The 16,277-nt window shown below is 37.7% G+C and overlaps 1 protein-coding gene across 1 annotated transcript in view; it reads right to left on the reverse strand.

The window, feature by feature from the left end:
* The window catches only part of LOC128306689 (uncharacterized PE-PGRS family protein PE_PGRS54), a 37,882-nt gene that overhangs the window by 8,826 nt on the left and 12,779 nt on the right, over positions 1 to 16,277 (reverse strand). Inside the window, exons 3-4 of the mRNA XM_053044276.1 lie at positions 13,763 to 13,876; positions 12,767 to 12,880 (exon numbers count right to left, since the gene is read on the reverse strand). Of these exons, the coding sequence (XP_052900236.1) occupies positions 12,767 to 12,880; positions 13,763 to 13,876 (228 nt within the window). The remainder of the gene's footprint in view (positions 1 to 12,766; positions 12,881 to 13,762; positions 13,877 to 16,277) is intronic.

Consider the following 16,277-nt stretch of genomic DNA (forward strand, 5'->3'; position numbering starts at 1 on the left):
TGACTTCCGTTCATGTTGGGCATGGGGCTTTGGTTTAGTTTTAATTTTCCATCGCATTGGAAAACCGCCACCATCATGGCGTCTGCCCGTCCCGTTCTACTTTCCTGCGGCTCACTTGCGGGAGGGAAAATGTAATTTTTCACCTCCCTCTTCGACCTCAAAACGGACCGTGTCTAGGAAGCCACGACAGACCAAAAGGGGAGGCAGAAATGTCGCTGGCGGAAGAGCTGGAGTGTGGCGAACGAGGAAAAGTGAAAAAAGGATCATTTTGCCTGGACCGGCCGACAGCCTATTTAACTCAAACATATCCCCTCCGACGACGGCGGATGCGAGCACGGTTTGCATTTAAAGTATTTACGTACGTTCAGTCGTAATTTATACGTGTATGGACAGTATGGGGATGTGCGTATAAGCATGTGAGCCCGATTCATTTGCAAAGAAGAGAGAACATTTACCGACGCTGAAAACAAACCAGCGGACTAGTGGAGATCATTTTTGGCCGCCTGGCAACGATCTAAGTGTGTGCAATCTCGTTCACTTTTCTCAGACAGAAGGACGCAATAGAATTACGTTAGAAACGATAGGGGACGGGCAAAAGCTGAGAATGGAAGATGATGGGGGAATGGAAAATGCTCGGAGTGTATGTCGCATTCGACCGTACGGAAACCAGGTGTGCAAACCATGTGATCAAGGATATTCGTATAAGAATATATTTGGCGCGTGTTATGCATCACAGAATTTTCAACGACAGTGTTACAATTTTTAAATTATCGAAATAACCTTTTTGTAATAAAAATGTTTTGCTTAAATTTGATAGCATCGAATTTTAAACGAGTATATTGAAAGCATTTTGTCTTAACGAACCAGTGTCCAAAAGAGCATCAAATTTTTTGAACCAAATACATCCGCCCACACTCACACACATCATCAAACACTAGCATTCTTACGAAACGGGTTTTCGTTTCCTGCATTACTTTCCCCTTCACCTGCGCGGAAAAATGTAAAGGAAATTCCTTTATAGCTTCCACAGACCGAAGGTAGGTCAAACGCAAAGATTGGGCAAAAAGTCCCAGCCATTCAATGGGGGTGGTTTGGCGTAGTTGTCTACCGTGTGCAAAGGAATGGAGCGGATTTTTTTTTCTCCGGGCTTTCTTCGCGAGGCACAACTGGCATTAAAATGCCTGCACACAGACAGCGAGAACTACGAACCATACGCAGAATAACTTCAACGCAAGGGCGAACAAGAACCTCGTCCGGATGAAGGAATTTTAGAGTATGTTTGAGTTGTATGTCCACTTTCAATTGATGAAAATACTATAAACTACAAGCTAGTACGATTGGTAAAATGTTGCCTGTTCATACAATGGTTAGGCTTTCATCGTGTACGAGAATGAAGATAATTAGAATAGTTTAAATATTCCAAAATTGATTCCTTGTTTTAGCCATTGCTCTATTTTACATTAATTGTTGAAATAAGATGTACTATAATCGAAGCACAGTGATGTAGCAAGCTCTATGTATGGTTATTGGAATGTACTGGGGCAGGGAATCGAAAGGACGTGGTATGCAGCATGATTATATTTGCAACTGAGCCGGTAAGTCTACTGAAGTTCGCTTGATGCACGTTAATTATCAGAAAACACATAGTCGGTTATAAGCAGAGTGTAATTTTACCGATATTGATCTACTCCAAAGGGTGGAGAATTTGTGTTGCGTCCATACCGGGCAATGAAGGGGTGAAAGTTAGATGAAACCGGTCGGGCGTGGGGAGAAATTAATATTGCTGCTTGCTGCCCGTTATCGACCCGTTCGGTTTCGCTTGATTTGAGAAAGAGTTAATGGTGCCTTAATGATTATGAACGTGGCCTCATCAACCTTTAGTTGTTTTTAGGTGATGGTAGGAGAGGGTGAACCGATACAGTGGTTTGAAGGGAGGATTCCGGTAGTTCGATGATTTAATTGTGATGGGAGTAATTTTCAATACACTCTTACACACATGCAGTTTTATAGGGCTGAAAAGTTGATAAGTCACTGGTACTGGGCAACGCAAGTAAGGTTTGATCATTGAGCTTTTATGGTGATTTCTTTTTATTTCGCCATCGCCGTAGCTGATGGCGATTGTTTTGTTTCGTAATTTATCATTTATTCTTGAAGGAAATACCATTAGCAAGTAATTACAAATTGGTCAATTTTTAATATGTTAACCTATATTTTAAAAGTAGGTATGCTGCACAAGTGTACTATGGGAGGACTTTTATGAAATAAAAAAATAATCAATGTAATCAATTCGAAGCGCCCCGGAGGTGTTCTTGGTAGCCGGTCTCACATGACAGCACCGAAACAAAATACTATCCGGACAGTTTCCGCATATCAAGGACTGACTATCCACGAAGAACACATAAGAACCTTGCCTATGAGTTGTTTCATTCATTTAGATGAACGAAAATAGCACAGCACGAGGGTGATTGTGTCGTGTTCTGTTCATGGTGCTGAAGAACCGGGGCCCTCTTGCTAAGCGGGACTCAATGGTGCTTGGGATTTTTACAGATATTTCTTTGTTAAAACATGCAGTGATTTAAAGACCAACATAGAAAGAGCAATGGGAACATATAATCGTCGATGTACATCGATAAATATCAAGTATCGTTCTGTCCAAGATGCAACTCTTTTATTCTATTTGAGTACAACATTAAAGTTAACTACCAAGGGCTGAATGTGCTAGAACCTTAGAGAATCTGGTTCACAAATAAAGGCAACAATGCGAGGCTTTTTACAAACTGCTTGAAAATTATAGTATCCTTATCGGTAGCAATACTCATGCCTTATCGTCGTTTTGTCCAACTTGTAAATGGACAAATGTAAATGTTTTGTCCAACCTTGTAAATAAGGGTACTATTGTTTGAATCTGCAACCTGCAAATTCTACTCAATATTAAACCAGACTCCTTCGCCCATATTATCCCACGTAATAGTGTCTACCACGTACGTCGACTTAAATTAAACGTCTGCTAAAAAGTGTTTCTTTGGTAATTTTTCACTTCAAAAGCCTATCACACATCATCTAAAATATGCGTGTGCTAAGTTGTTTGTCAGCGTTACTGTTAGTTGCATTGAAATTGTATAGATTTTATTGCAGCAATAGAGATAGCGTATTGCATTTCAAAAGCTTCAAAAATAAGCATAAGCGTCCGCTTAAGCAAATGCGCCTTTTCTCTGGGTTTTGGGTTGTATGTATGTAGATCACAAATAAGCTTTTAAGCTTAATTTTTATACACAACTCAGCATGTATATAAAAGTTCATTCCATCCTTGGAATTATATCAATGATACCATGCAAACAAATCAATATATTCATCAGGCTTGTGATTGTGTGTGTGGCTTGTGATCAGGCTTGTGATTATTCATTTTAGCTCAAGATGACTATGGTTGATACTAGATCATAAACAATGAAATTAGGGTACTCGAACAGACGTGGGCTTAAAGCTAGGCTTATGCTAACGTGACACAAAAATCGAAATCGAATTTTTGATTACGTTTATTGTAACAGAAATTAAAGCAGGGTTACGTGATAGGTCGTAATGTCCTCCTTGAGGCTAATTTAAAAATAACGACGACATAGATGCACCAGCTCCCCATTGGCCTAGCGGGGCATTGCTGTCGTAAATTTATACCATATTTATTATTTTTATACCGTGTTTATGTACAAAACAACAACAAAAATAACAACGAATTTGGTATGCCCCATGGTAATCCCATGTAAGTATTTTAGGTATTAGAAGTTTTACCGGATAAAACAAGTGTAACTCGTATGATCTGTGAAAATACCATTGTAATTCCATAGATACGAGTTTCATCCGAGAAGAATGCAATTTGCTTGTTTTAAATCGTAAGCTGCATGAATCATAATTGAGAACAGTTTTAGCCAATATTGAATTCAAAACAGTCAAAATGATGTTTCGAGACGTTATGATGTAAAACGTGTAACATGACAAAATTTACGAGCAATGTGGGCAATGAATAAAATTCCTAATTTTAGGTACTCTCTGGCGTGTCGTCAAAATCTACTGGTGATATTTCGAAGCAATATTGTTTATTCTAGTTCTAGTTCTAGAGAGAGAGGTAGAGATAGGTAAACAAGGACACTGTGGAATAGATGAACTTATTCTTTTTTATCATCACAAGGCCTAGGCCTGTCATTTATGGATTTTTATGACTTTATTCACCCGTAGCCGGATAATCAATCCTGCGTACCGGGGGTTGGGTCGGATGGGATTTTGGACCAATCCTGCCATGTGAAGACCGGCGCCGCTACCAATACATGACCGGGCCGGAAATGTTGGACGTCTTTTATAATTATACCATAAATAATTAAAGTTCTTGTTGAAAAATGCTACATCACATCTTATTCTTCTGAATTAATTTAAGAACATCAAGAAGATTTGCTGAATTTTAAAATGTTACATAATATTAGATATCCAATAACTATAAAAGGTGTCCATTTTCCCACAGTTCCCACATTTTAAATTTCAATTTATAACAAAATGTGGAAGCCTTGTCCACTAGGTGTGTTATTTTAGAAAATTGTGACTTTTTCGCATAAAAGTCCTTTGGTTGAAAGGTAAGCGAGGAATTGTGAGTATCGAGTTTTTTAAGTATACGGAATAATCTAAGGTACGATTCCCTTTAATTTAGATACATTTACCTCTTCAGGAACTGAAAAACACCTTATCCCGGGTGCCCTTGACCGTTAAACATATCATATTTGAAAAAAATAAAATAAAAACACAACCATGACGATGAAAATACTTGTTAACTTTGTTTTTGGTCAGTATATTGATTTTAAATGTTTACTAGATAGGGTCATTTACCAATTATTGAATACCTTAGAAAACAACGAACATATTTTATAAGTCTGGGAAAGATCGGTTGTAGAATTTAAGAAACTATATATACTACTATAAGTATAAACGTAAGCTAATGTGCATGCTTAAGCTTACTATGTAAGAATATTAGTGTGACCAACGAACCGTACGGTGAACCGTAATGCATATGGACCGCATGTTCAGTTGAAGAAAGGCCACGAATAAGAACACTACACAACTATTTTCATAAAATCAATGTATCCAACATTTTCGATGAATACATACTATGTATTTTAATTCAGGCAGAATATTGGTGTATAATGTCAAGAAGCAATAATTTTGAAATACCCAAAAATCCAATTATTCGCACACCAACATAACATATTGGGGCCCGGTGGCATGATGGTAGCGGAGCCGGTCTTCACACGAACGGTTCGGACCAAAATCCCATCCGGACCAATCCCCCGTGGCAAGGACTGACTATCCGGCTACGTGGTAAAACAAGTCGATACGGCCAGGCCGTTCTAACGAAACAAAAAAAAACCTTCAAATTCATTTGTTGCACACTTGATATCTAATTATTGCACATTGTCAAAATCGCCGCATTCAATCATAGCACACTCGTCGTGATCAATTATAGTACAGTACTTTGATTACCAGCTGCATAGGCGGGAATGTGGCTGTTTGAGAACTTTTGTTTTTACTACATAGCGTGAGAATAGTGTATTGGACGTCTGAGGAAGCTTTTTGTTCATTGGAAACTGAGGTGAAACTTTATCGTCGAATGTGGAACACTTATCGTCCTTTTTAACAACACTTTTTTGTGTGCAATAAAACAGATTATATGAACTTTTGTTCCAATGATCCAATGATTGAACAGTGAATTAACAAAGTGGTTTTGTATAAAAGATTCCTATTTATTTTACTTAATTGTGAGAACTTTTTTTATTTGTTGGATTTCAATTAAAATCCTCTGTTGAGATGATAGATGCAGTGAAATAAATGTTATTTCTTAATTTTCTTAAAGAAAGAAAGAATTGTGTGACCTAAAAACCCATTCATTTTTATCAGTGCCGTAGTAAAAATTTTAATCAGTATTAAAATATTCGTAAGAATGTGCCAATCAATTGCGCCTATCTGATACCAAAACGAAAAAAATAGAACGAACAAAGCCTCTCAATCAAAGGTTAAAAATGTGATAGCTCAAGGCAGTAGTCCACGTGCACATCAAGTGTCGGAAGCATTCCGCATGTAAATGTTTGTTTATTCATGTATCATGGCTTTCTCACCATCCAATGAAATCTTCATTACTATTATCATGTTGCGTCGTGAAGCTTCTTGGACCAAAAAAGGAAGAATATTATTCAACTAAAGATCGAATCATAACATCACTGGTGGTCATAACATCAAAGTGGTGGCAAATGTCGCTAATAGAGGCTTCGAGGTATTAGAGGTATTAGGATTTAAGAGCTCTTTTATGGTCGTGATATCAGTTGCAATCACCTTAGAAGAGAATAGAATAATAATCTATTTGTTTATGCAAATTTCCACCAAAATGTTTTCTTGAATGGTATTTCTAATGATAACTGTTGCTAAAATAAAAATTTAAATGGCAACAAATATCATTTTACATATTTCATTTTTAAATGAACCATTCAAGAATCCTGTCACATGATAGGATCAGTACAAACATTCTCATAGACTGTTCCCACGTAGTGAGGACTTATTATCCGACTAGGTGGTAAAATAAGAACAGTGAGCTAGAATGAGCTAGGCACGACCTAATATGTCGTATTATGAAAAATATTTTTTGTATATTTGGGGGGCGGACGCACACATTGGTTGAGGTCTATCCCTGGTTGAGAATCTGTTATTTGGGATCCGATCCGATCAAATCCTGGAAGAGATCGGGTCTTCGAATATTCCGAATCCCAACCTTATCATAACTAGATGCATTCGTTTAGCCGTACCCTCTTATTGATATGTTTCTCAGTGATATGATACTCATTATAACTTTTCTATAAGTTTTTTTATCTTTTTGAAGTTGTATTATAAAGAAATCTATTAACAATAGTATACAGGTTTAAATTACAGTAACGTTAAATAACAAAAGTTTAAAAAAAGGGTGTTATATTCGTTAGCCGTACCACCAAAAAGTCAAAGAAAACTGACTTGAAACTATGTTTTTTATAACGTTTATCCGTCCACATTCCAATATCCTATCCGGAAAATCCCTTTATTACTATCAAAAAATGGTACCTAATATAAAACAGAATAGCCAAAATAGATCTATATATGTTGCAAAACGATAAATAAGAATAGGTTAAGACTAGCTAGGATTAGAACTATGAGTAGGATTATACTTAGATTTTGTTTTGTTTCTTTATTATTATTTTTTCCCTACGTTTCCTTTAACCTAATGCGGGTTTTTATATTCAAACTCTCTCCCCGCACAACTCCCGTCACAACGCCTAAACACGTAACTAAAATCAACAACGACAAGCTTAAAGATTTGTTACAAATAACGAGGAAAGACAGATTCGAACCCGTTACATAATTATCAAATAATGTGTACACTGTACTAATTAATATTGCAATCAAATATATTCTTCTACTACTACTACTAACGTTTAGCCGTACCGCCAAAAAAATCAAAGAAAACTGACTTGAAACTATATTTTTTAGAATTTCTTAGCTCCTCTTTTGCTTTTAACTACTTCCAAAATTTGTTTGAACATTGAAATAACAAGGTTTTTGACAGTTTGTAAGCAGATTTGCTCTCAGTTTTTCATTAAGCACGCTTTGAGGTCCTTTTGCATGTTGACTGAGCTCTATTGGCGTAAAACTTGGATACGATTATTCTCCAGATTCTCGATAGGGTCATAATCATAACTGCAAGCTTTGATTGCCTGAACGATGGTTTCTTTTGATTCCGACCATGCTTGGCGTGATGCATGAAACAAGGCATTATCATTAGCATTATTATTAATGCTCCAACTACAGAATCAGACCACCTTCCAGGAGGTTCAAAATAATGGGTTCAAGCCAGTTTGACTTATATCTTTGACCATTTTGGCAGTACAGCTAAACGAATGCACCCTTTTTTAACATATCGTTATTAAAACTTGCTAGAGAGAATCATTATAGATGGACTGTTTTTATAATAAAACTTTGAAAAGTTAAACAACTTATAGAAAAGTTTAATTGAATCGGACTTTATTCCCCTGAGAAACATACAGTGATGGATCTAACGGACCCAAAAAAAGACAAAAAAGTAATAAAACGTGTATGGTTTATGCCAGGAAAGTGCCCGAAAAGCGACGCTTGAACCCTCTTCGTATGCTAAAGCTAAAGTTTAGCTATGCTGTATGCTAAACAGATTTTAATTAAGAAAAAAAGTAAAGACGCTCAAAAGTACAGTAAAAAAATGGTAAAAAAATGTTTTTGTTAGAAAACTGTAATCCAAATAAATTCTAGTATAGTTACAGTGTAGTTACTAAAGAGATCGTTCAATAAGAAATTATCATAACGTGCTTTTCTAGAGAAAACTGTTAATTTACATATATTGGTTTTCATAATGTACAATAAATATTGCTCTAGGACAAGTTAAAATTCACTAGCATTATTTATAAAGATGGTCTGTCCGTAAAACAACCGGTGGATATGTGGGGGAGAATTATGCTAATGAATGTACCTTCTCACTAAATCATTGAATGCAATATAAGTGAGATAATGTATTAGTCAACTGTATTCTGGCATCCCGTTGACCGGAACTTAAATTAGTCCCCCAGACTATGCATTACGGACAAGCCACGCCCATTCAAAGCTCTTCGATTTCTAAGAAATACTCGCTAAGATGCAAATCAAAGCGCACTTTTGGAAAGGTTCCACGGATATGAAATGTTCTTCCGTTACACTCTTGCCAACTCTTACAGACAACGATAAAACCGGCATTTCTCTCTGTCTGTTACGCTTGCTGGGGTGTACTTTCTCCACTCTCGGACAATTTCCACGGCCGAGGTGAGATTCGAGTTTTCCCTTTTCGCCAACTGTCGGCTACGGTTTTCCGAACATCACGAGCGCTTGCCGAGCTGGTGCATTACGAAAAGCACCTTTTCATTCGTATGGCAGTGGGCGTCTCTCGACATGCTTCACCCCTTTGTGCTCTAACGACGTTACGCTTGGAATAAGTGACAAATCTTCCTCTCAGAGAAGCGTGGGAAAGCTTCGTGCATCAGAGCAAACTATCTTCTCACGATTACCGCTTCCTTCTGCGTGGTCTTTTTTGGGGTTGTTTTTCTCAAGTTAGTGCAATGAGACTATTACACTACGGTTTACAAAAAAAACTTAAAAACTGAATATACAGCAATATAAATCAACCACATATACAGATATAAGACGGAACGTTGAAGAATATGCGAATCTCACCCAGTATGTAAGGATAAATGATTTAAGCTACACTGCTTTATTATGCATTAAATACTTTGGCAGTTTTAGAACATGAACATTGCAATAGTTGTGTTTTTAGTTATTCCATTTGAGTTCAGATACAATGGACAATTTAAATTTGTTTGTCTCATGTAATGGGAATTATTTTAAAAAGTGTTCGTCTTTACCGTCGATTTGATATAATTTTTATGTTTTAAGATGAACGGCCAGGTCTTATTGCGTAGTTAAAAAGTGATTAAAATAATTAAATTTATTTTAAACTATTCAAATACTAACTTTTCCATACTCGTTTATTAAAAAACGTAGCTGGATAGTCAGTCCTGCGAACAGGCGATATGTGTGTATTGAATTTTAGATCATTCCTGTCGTGTGAAATTCTCCGCCAAAACAACACCGTGTGGTCCTCCTTATGAATCTTAAATATTGCTGCTGTAACTAAGCTGCTACAACAGTCGTTCAGCGTGGTTCTCCAATCTGCCATAAAAAGGAATGGCGAGGTTTTTTTCATGTTGTATGATTTCTCTAGAAATCAGTCCATATGATAAGGAAAACGAGTGATGATGAAGCCCACAAAACGTTTTTTCATATTCCAACTGACCCGCAAGAAGGTTTCTCCAAGCTTTTCGGTTTTTTAAATCTTTTGTAGTTGTAGCAATAGCTGTCATTAACATGGCTACTCCCAATAACCAGCACTAACTTCAAAATTGAGCCATAAAATCATATTCGACAAATAAAGATCAACATCACTTTATCATATACAATTTCCCAGAGATGTTGTTCTTCATCTCAAGCGTTGCAACTTTAATAGAAAGACACAAAATTACTTGTATTGCATCTCGTGACAGTCGAAAATGGGTCTGTAGATCATAATCAAAATGTTAATAGAAAAAAATAAGACTCAAAGCAGCCAAAAAACAATATTGCAAGTGACCGCATTGTTCTATCGTATTAGTTTGTTGCAGTTACAATATATTAAGATTGTAATTATAATATATCAATAAATATCGACCAAGCAGGCATAGATAACATAGAAAACATCAAAACACATAACTATTTGTGGTTGTGAATGTAGATCGTAAGTATCATTACACCTATATGACGGCAATCAATAATAAAAATACGCTGGAATACAGACTTCCGATACTTGTGATTATTCAAAAGTAAATCGACGAAATGCGTTGGGCCTAAGGAAGCAGTATTATCGATAGGTAAACCTCAAACCTTAATTACACATCCAGAACTTGTTCAAATCTCATTTGGACCATATTCCTCATAAGAATAGCTTATTACAGACCTGAGACATCCATTATTTTATTTTTTTTATTTACCGAAAGAACGGCCGTTAGAGACAGCAGTTATACAAAGAAAACTTATATTTTAAGACAGATTAAAAACCTGTATTTTCCAAGACTGACTAAAAAGACTGTAAAGAGTTTGTAGCATAGAAAAATGATTTCTCAACAAATGGAAATGCAAATAAAATGATTATGCAATTTACATAGCATATAGTCAAAAACGCATTGCAGTAAAAATACTGTTTAAATAACCCAATAGTTTGTTCATGAAAAGAAATCTAGCACACTAAGGACGTGTAAAAACAAAGTAAAAAGGATATGTCGTTATAGGTCTCGATTAGAAGAGAGATCTCCATTTTGTGAAAGAGTGTTAAGAGTAATGGCTTAGATCCTAGAACATGTTTAAATCGGAGAAGAAAATAAAATAATAAAAAAAAAATAGAAAAACAGTTTAATCAAACTAACTGAGTAACAGCTACTATTTCCTTCTTCTTCCTTTTTGGAACAACAACCTTAAGAGGTCTAGGCCTGTCATTTCTTGGCTTTATTTATCCGTAGCGAGATAGTCAGTCTTGCATATGGATGTATGGTCCGGATGGGATTTTTGAGCTTTCCTGTCATGTGAAGACCGGCGCCGCTACCAATACATCACTAGGCCGCACCAAAATATGCATAAGCAAATATTTTACTTACTTATTTATTTATCAGGTGATACAACTGTTTCGCGATCTTGGCCTGCTGCAGATGTTTTTTAATCCGCTCAATGTAGCGCAAAGTGCTAATCCATTAACCCGTCATTTCTCGTGGACGCATCAAAGCCATCACACGCCATCTCAATTTAGGCCTACCACGCCTCCTTTGTCCATGTGGATGACTTAAGAGGACTTTACGGGCTGGGTCGTCCGGTGTCATCCTCATGGCGTAACCACCCCAGCGGAGCCTGACGAGTCTAATCCGCTCTATGACAGTACGTTCTCCGTACAGTTCATATAGTTTCATATAGTTCCAGCTTCGTTCGTCGCTACAGGTGTTATGAGTAGAGGCTTCTTCAGGCTGTGGAAAGACAGGTTGGCAGTCTGCACCCTATCGCGTATCTCACATCAATGTTATTTTCGGTGCTAACCTTTGACCCAAGATAGGTGAAATTTAGCACGATTACAAAGGTGCGCTCACCTATCAGTACGTCAACCTTGCGTAAGTAAGGATGTGTTAGCAGATCCTCTGCTAGTGCCGTTATCAACTTGGTGTTTTCCTCGTTAATCTCCAATCCGAGGTTTTTCTGCCGCCAGCTCAATCCTTTGGCAAGCATTCGCTACGTAGGAGAGCCGCGGACCTATGATATCAATGTCATCAGCGTATGTCACGATCTGGATTGACTTATAGAAGATAGACTCCAAAGTTCCCACCTCCGAGGTAGCCCATCTCCTTGGCATAGACCCTCGGTGGTAGCAAAGGGATCTGAGAGTTTTCCGTACATTATCATCTGGCATGTGACATTGGTCATTAATGTTCGCACTAGTCTAGTAAGTTTTGCCAGGATTCCAAATACGCGGCAAACAGTGGAAAAATATCTTACTCTATCTAAATATCTTCTTCTCTTACTCCGCTAAATGAATACGGTACGGTTAGGTTAAGTAAGTTTAAACATAGATCATAAGTTAAATTTGTTATACCTCAAGACAAAGAATTATTAATAATTGAAATGAAACAAAATAAAGCGAAATGTAAAATGTAATGTAAATGTAAAAAAGCAGCATCAAATCCGCTATAACGATTCGTTCAAGGATCTATGAAAGCAGTACTTTAATCAGTACAATTAGAGAAATATTGGAGCCATTGCTGAATCTCTCTGGTTCTGATTTTTGCTTTGCAAAGCTATTGTAGTGTTCGTACTTTAACTTTAATGTGTGTTTTTACTTTTCCATTCTTATGCTGGATCAATAATGGATGACCTGCCGGAAACTTAAACGAACCCGGGTATATACCTAGTTCGTCCTTGCATGACACCCATGTCACTTGTTTTTCTCCTTTTTCCCTTAGACGAAAAAATGTCTCCCTCTGCACGTCCTTCATTAGGAAGATTTCTACGATCATTTTCCCACATACACACGCTCGGTGCTCGACTGTCTCGCACCCACAGGTTACACATTTTACAGACTTACTCTGACAATTACCTATTGGCGGCATCCTGAAGCTAGACAATGGGTCGGTCGGGAAGTGGAATGGCCGTTGTCCGAACGCGAAATGGAACTGCTGCTGTTGTCCTACGAAAGATGCTTCAGAAAATTACTTGTTTTGCTCGAATTTTTTACCCCAACCGGAGGTATTTGAATGATTTTGGTATGAATAGTAGGAGGGATGGGAAAACGGGGATGGTTTTTTTTGTTTTGTTTTATTTTTTTTTCACAGCATGTGAAAATGGCAATGGGGCAACTTAATTCGATTATGTGTGTTCATCCGAAACATCGTTCGATTCGTCGGTACCCGGTATATCGAGGGAGATTTTTTCCTTGAACGATCAAAGTTAAAATTATTTCTTCATGATTTATTCTCTGTATTGCAATATATATTCTGTTCGCATTCCAACGTTTAAAGCTAGTTATCGTTACGTTTTAATCGGGCAAGATGATACTGCTAATGACAGCAGAAGGTCGTGAACGGTTCTGGACTGAATGACTGAATACGGCACATTCGGAATGAATTATCGAGGCGTAAAATCCTGGCTTATCACTTAATCATGTTCACACTTCCTGCTTGCTACGTTTCACATTTTCCATCACAAACAAGATGCAAGATGCATCGTTGACACTTCGAACGTGAGTTCGGTATACACAAGTATATCCTAGAGCATATGGTATTGTTAAGTGATTTGTTGTTATCACCCTGCGACAGTTGGTATAGATTCTTCGAATGACCGGCCCTTGTGATGCAACGGTGCAACTCCCACCGAAGGCCTAAGATTTACCCATGATAGGTGCACTTGCAACGTCCCCTTTTCCGGTGGGAAACGGAACGATTTAGCCACAAACTAACCATGGCTAGTGTGAGAGAAACTGAATGCCTATCTGCCGAATGGAATTTCGTACATGAGAGTGAGGGATTAGGAACGGATACAGGAAGTGTATGTACGTGTGTAGTGGTGGGGATGGTGTACTTACTTGTTTTCGATCTTGGTTCCCGTGGTCCGTCCACCGTCACCTTGATTGCTTTGTTGTAGGTGGCCACCTGCGGCGGACTTGTTGATATAGTGATAGTAAGCGTGAAGCTTTTGCCTGTGCAGTTTTGAAGGGGATTTGGTTTTTATTTCACATTTGTATGTTTATTTGGGTTCAGTCATTCATTCGGCCAGTTCGCCATTAACCGTAGTAGATGCAAATGCACCGCCATGAATGAAAATCGGTCGGCAGACATAGGGAGGTAAAGAGAGGGAACAGATTAGTAGTGATTAGCTTACGATGAATGTCGAACAATAGCTAGAACTATGACTACGGTGCAGGCAACGACAGCGGCTAGGACGATTATGATAATGCTATGGATTATTTTAACCCTTTAATGAGCAGAAGAATTTCAAGAGAGCTTAACATTTTCAATTGGCTGGTGGATGAAGGGCATTTTTAATATATTTACGAAACAGATATTTGCACGCAAAATAAGTAATCCCTTTCATATTTTTGCATTTGTACGCTTTACCTCAAAAACTTAGTTGTTTAATTATTTTATTGCATTTAATTTTTGTGATGAATTTTTTATACATATTCACTAATACCAAACAAACTCTATCAAAAATTCTATCACAATTACAATAAATGTTTTTATCAACACTTTTGGTTTGACATGTTTTGCACCATTGCTGCAGGGTTAAACCTTTGCCTATAGCACTGACTAGACAGCGCAAAGTACAAAACGTTTCCACAGAAACATAAAGAACTCCATGTGTTTTAGCTCAAGCGAAGGAAGAACTTTGTAGTATGTTCAAAATTACGGTGTGTACGTCAACAACATTAGAAAAACCCATGTACACAGGAAAACACCGTAGTACGCAGAGCGGTGGCGATGAGACTGATAAAAGGGGTGTTAATTGAAAGCAAAACAAAGTCTCTCTCGGGAGGCTTCATGCGAATCAATTCCCTGCTAACGTACGAGGGTGTTTGCGGATGTGCTGCACATGTGTTCCCGGGTTCTTCCGGCCACGACCTGCGCCCCTCTGTTTGTATTCGCTAGATGCGAACGAGGTAAGGTTGTTCTGCCATCTAAATATTCATAACCTACATATCGCGCGACCTCCGAACGTGAAGGCGATACGCTAGGAAAGTCAGCGGCATGAGAGCAGAGTTCCCCAAAATTAGGTGAGTTTGCGTTACATTTCAAGGGGGATATGAGAAACAATAAAAAAAAGCAAGACAATACAGGTAAGCACTGGAAGGAAGGCGTTACGTGAACATTGACGACAGGAAACATCTTTATATCTGTACGATACAGATTGAATCACATGTTATTTACACCTCAATTCTATTAGCATGAAAATGTGTAGATGAAGCAGATGTACGAATCTACAACCGGGAGGAATTACAGTTATGAACAAAATGAGTGCCTAAAGCACAATAATTAATTTTCAAAACGATAAAAATGTATTCATTGCAGGAGACTCACAGAAACATACTGAGTTCAATGTTCCACTGGCATTGTATGGTAACAGCTAGTGAAGAAATTTCCAAACAGTTAAGATATACGGAAATTTTTAAAATCAACCAATTATGATTAATGAACAATCTGTTGCTCATATCAACCTAGTACCGCTTGCAAACGCCAGGAAGTATGCAATCTGTTGTTTTTAACATCCTATCATTGCAGGCATGGAAAAATCATCTTCAAGTTTTTTTGACAGCCAGAAAAATATCAAATAAATGATTACATTATTCTACTTCATCATTTGGGATTTTTTTGTGAACTTTTAAAATGTTGTATGCAGTGAAGTAATAAATCAGTTACTATTTGTATATCAAAACAAGAATTTGTAATACAATGCAAAAGTTGACGCAAAACAAATTAACAACAGTGTAACGATGTATAACTTATGCACCCATGCTAGCACACGTTAACGTTTTATTGATGTGTGGTGAGAGGTAAACTTTACCAATGAGCCCAGAAATCTACTGTGTCTGGACCTGAATTGTGTGTATGCGTGTATCAGGATGTGTGTCTGTGTGTGTGTGTATGTGCTTCCCAGTCCTACCCAGTCTGGTTGAGTAGTTGGAAATAGTATCGTCAAGGGTTCTGGACGAGAGTTACGGCGAGAGTTGTTTAATGAAAATTTTCCAAAATGTTCTCATCATTAAAACCCAAGCCGAGTAACCGAGCAACACCCAAGGACCGGTCGTGTACGGGGGCCGGTGGACGCAAAAAGGGTAGTGAATAAAATGGGGAAAGTGGTGTTTTGCATATCTGAACCACTTTAGCAGACGTATTAGATGCTGCAACACATATATGTATGTGCTGGCTGCTCCCTGTCTTGTGGAGTGGCGTATAGAACAGGCACGTTTTTCAAATCGAACACCTAAGAGCAGAAAGTTTTCACCTTTTTTACCCATCCATTCATCCTTTGACCCTTTTTCGATCGACCCTTAATTCAATAGTGACGTTTTCCCTCCGAAGCGTAGTAACGAGCAGCAATCT

This window comes from Anopheles moucheti, chromosome X (assembly GCF_943734755.1).
Source record: "Anopheles moucheti chromosome X, idAnoMoucSN_F20_07, whole genome shotgun sequence".
NCBI classification, from domain to species: domain Eukaryota; kingdom Metazoa; phylum Arthropoda; class Insecta; order Diptera; family Culicidae; genus Anopheles; species Anopheles moucheti.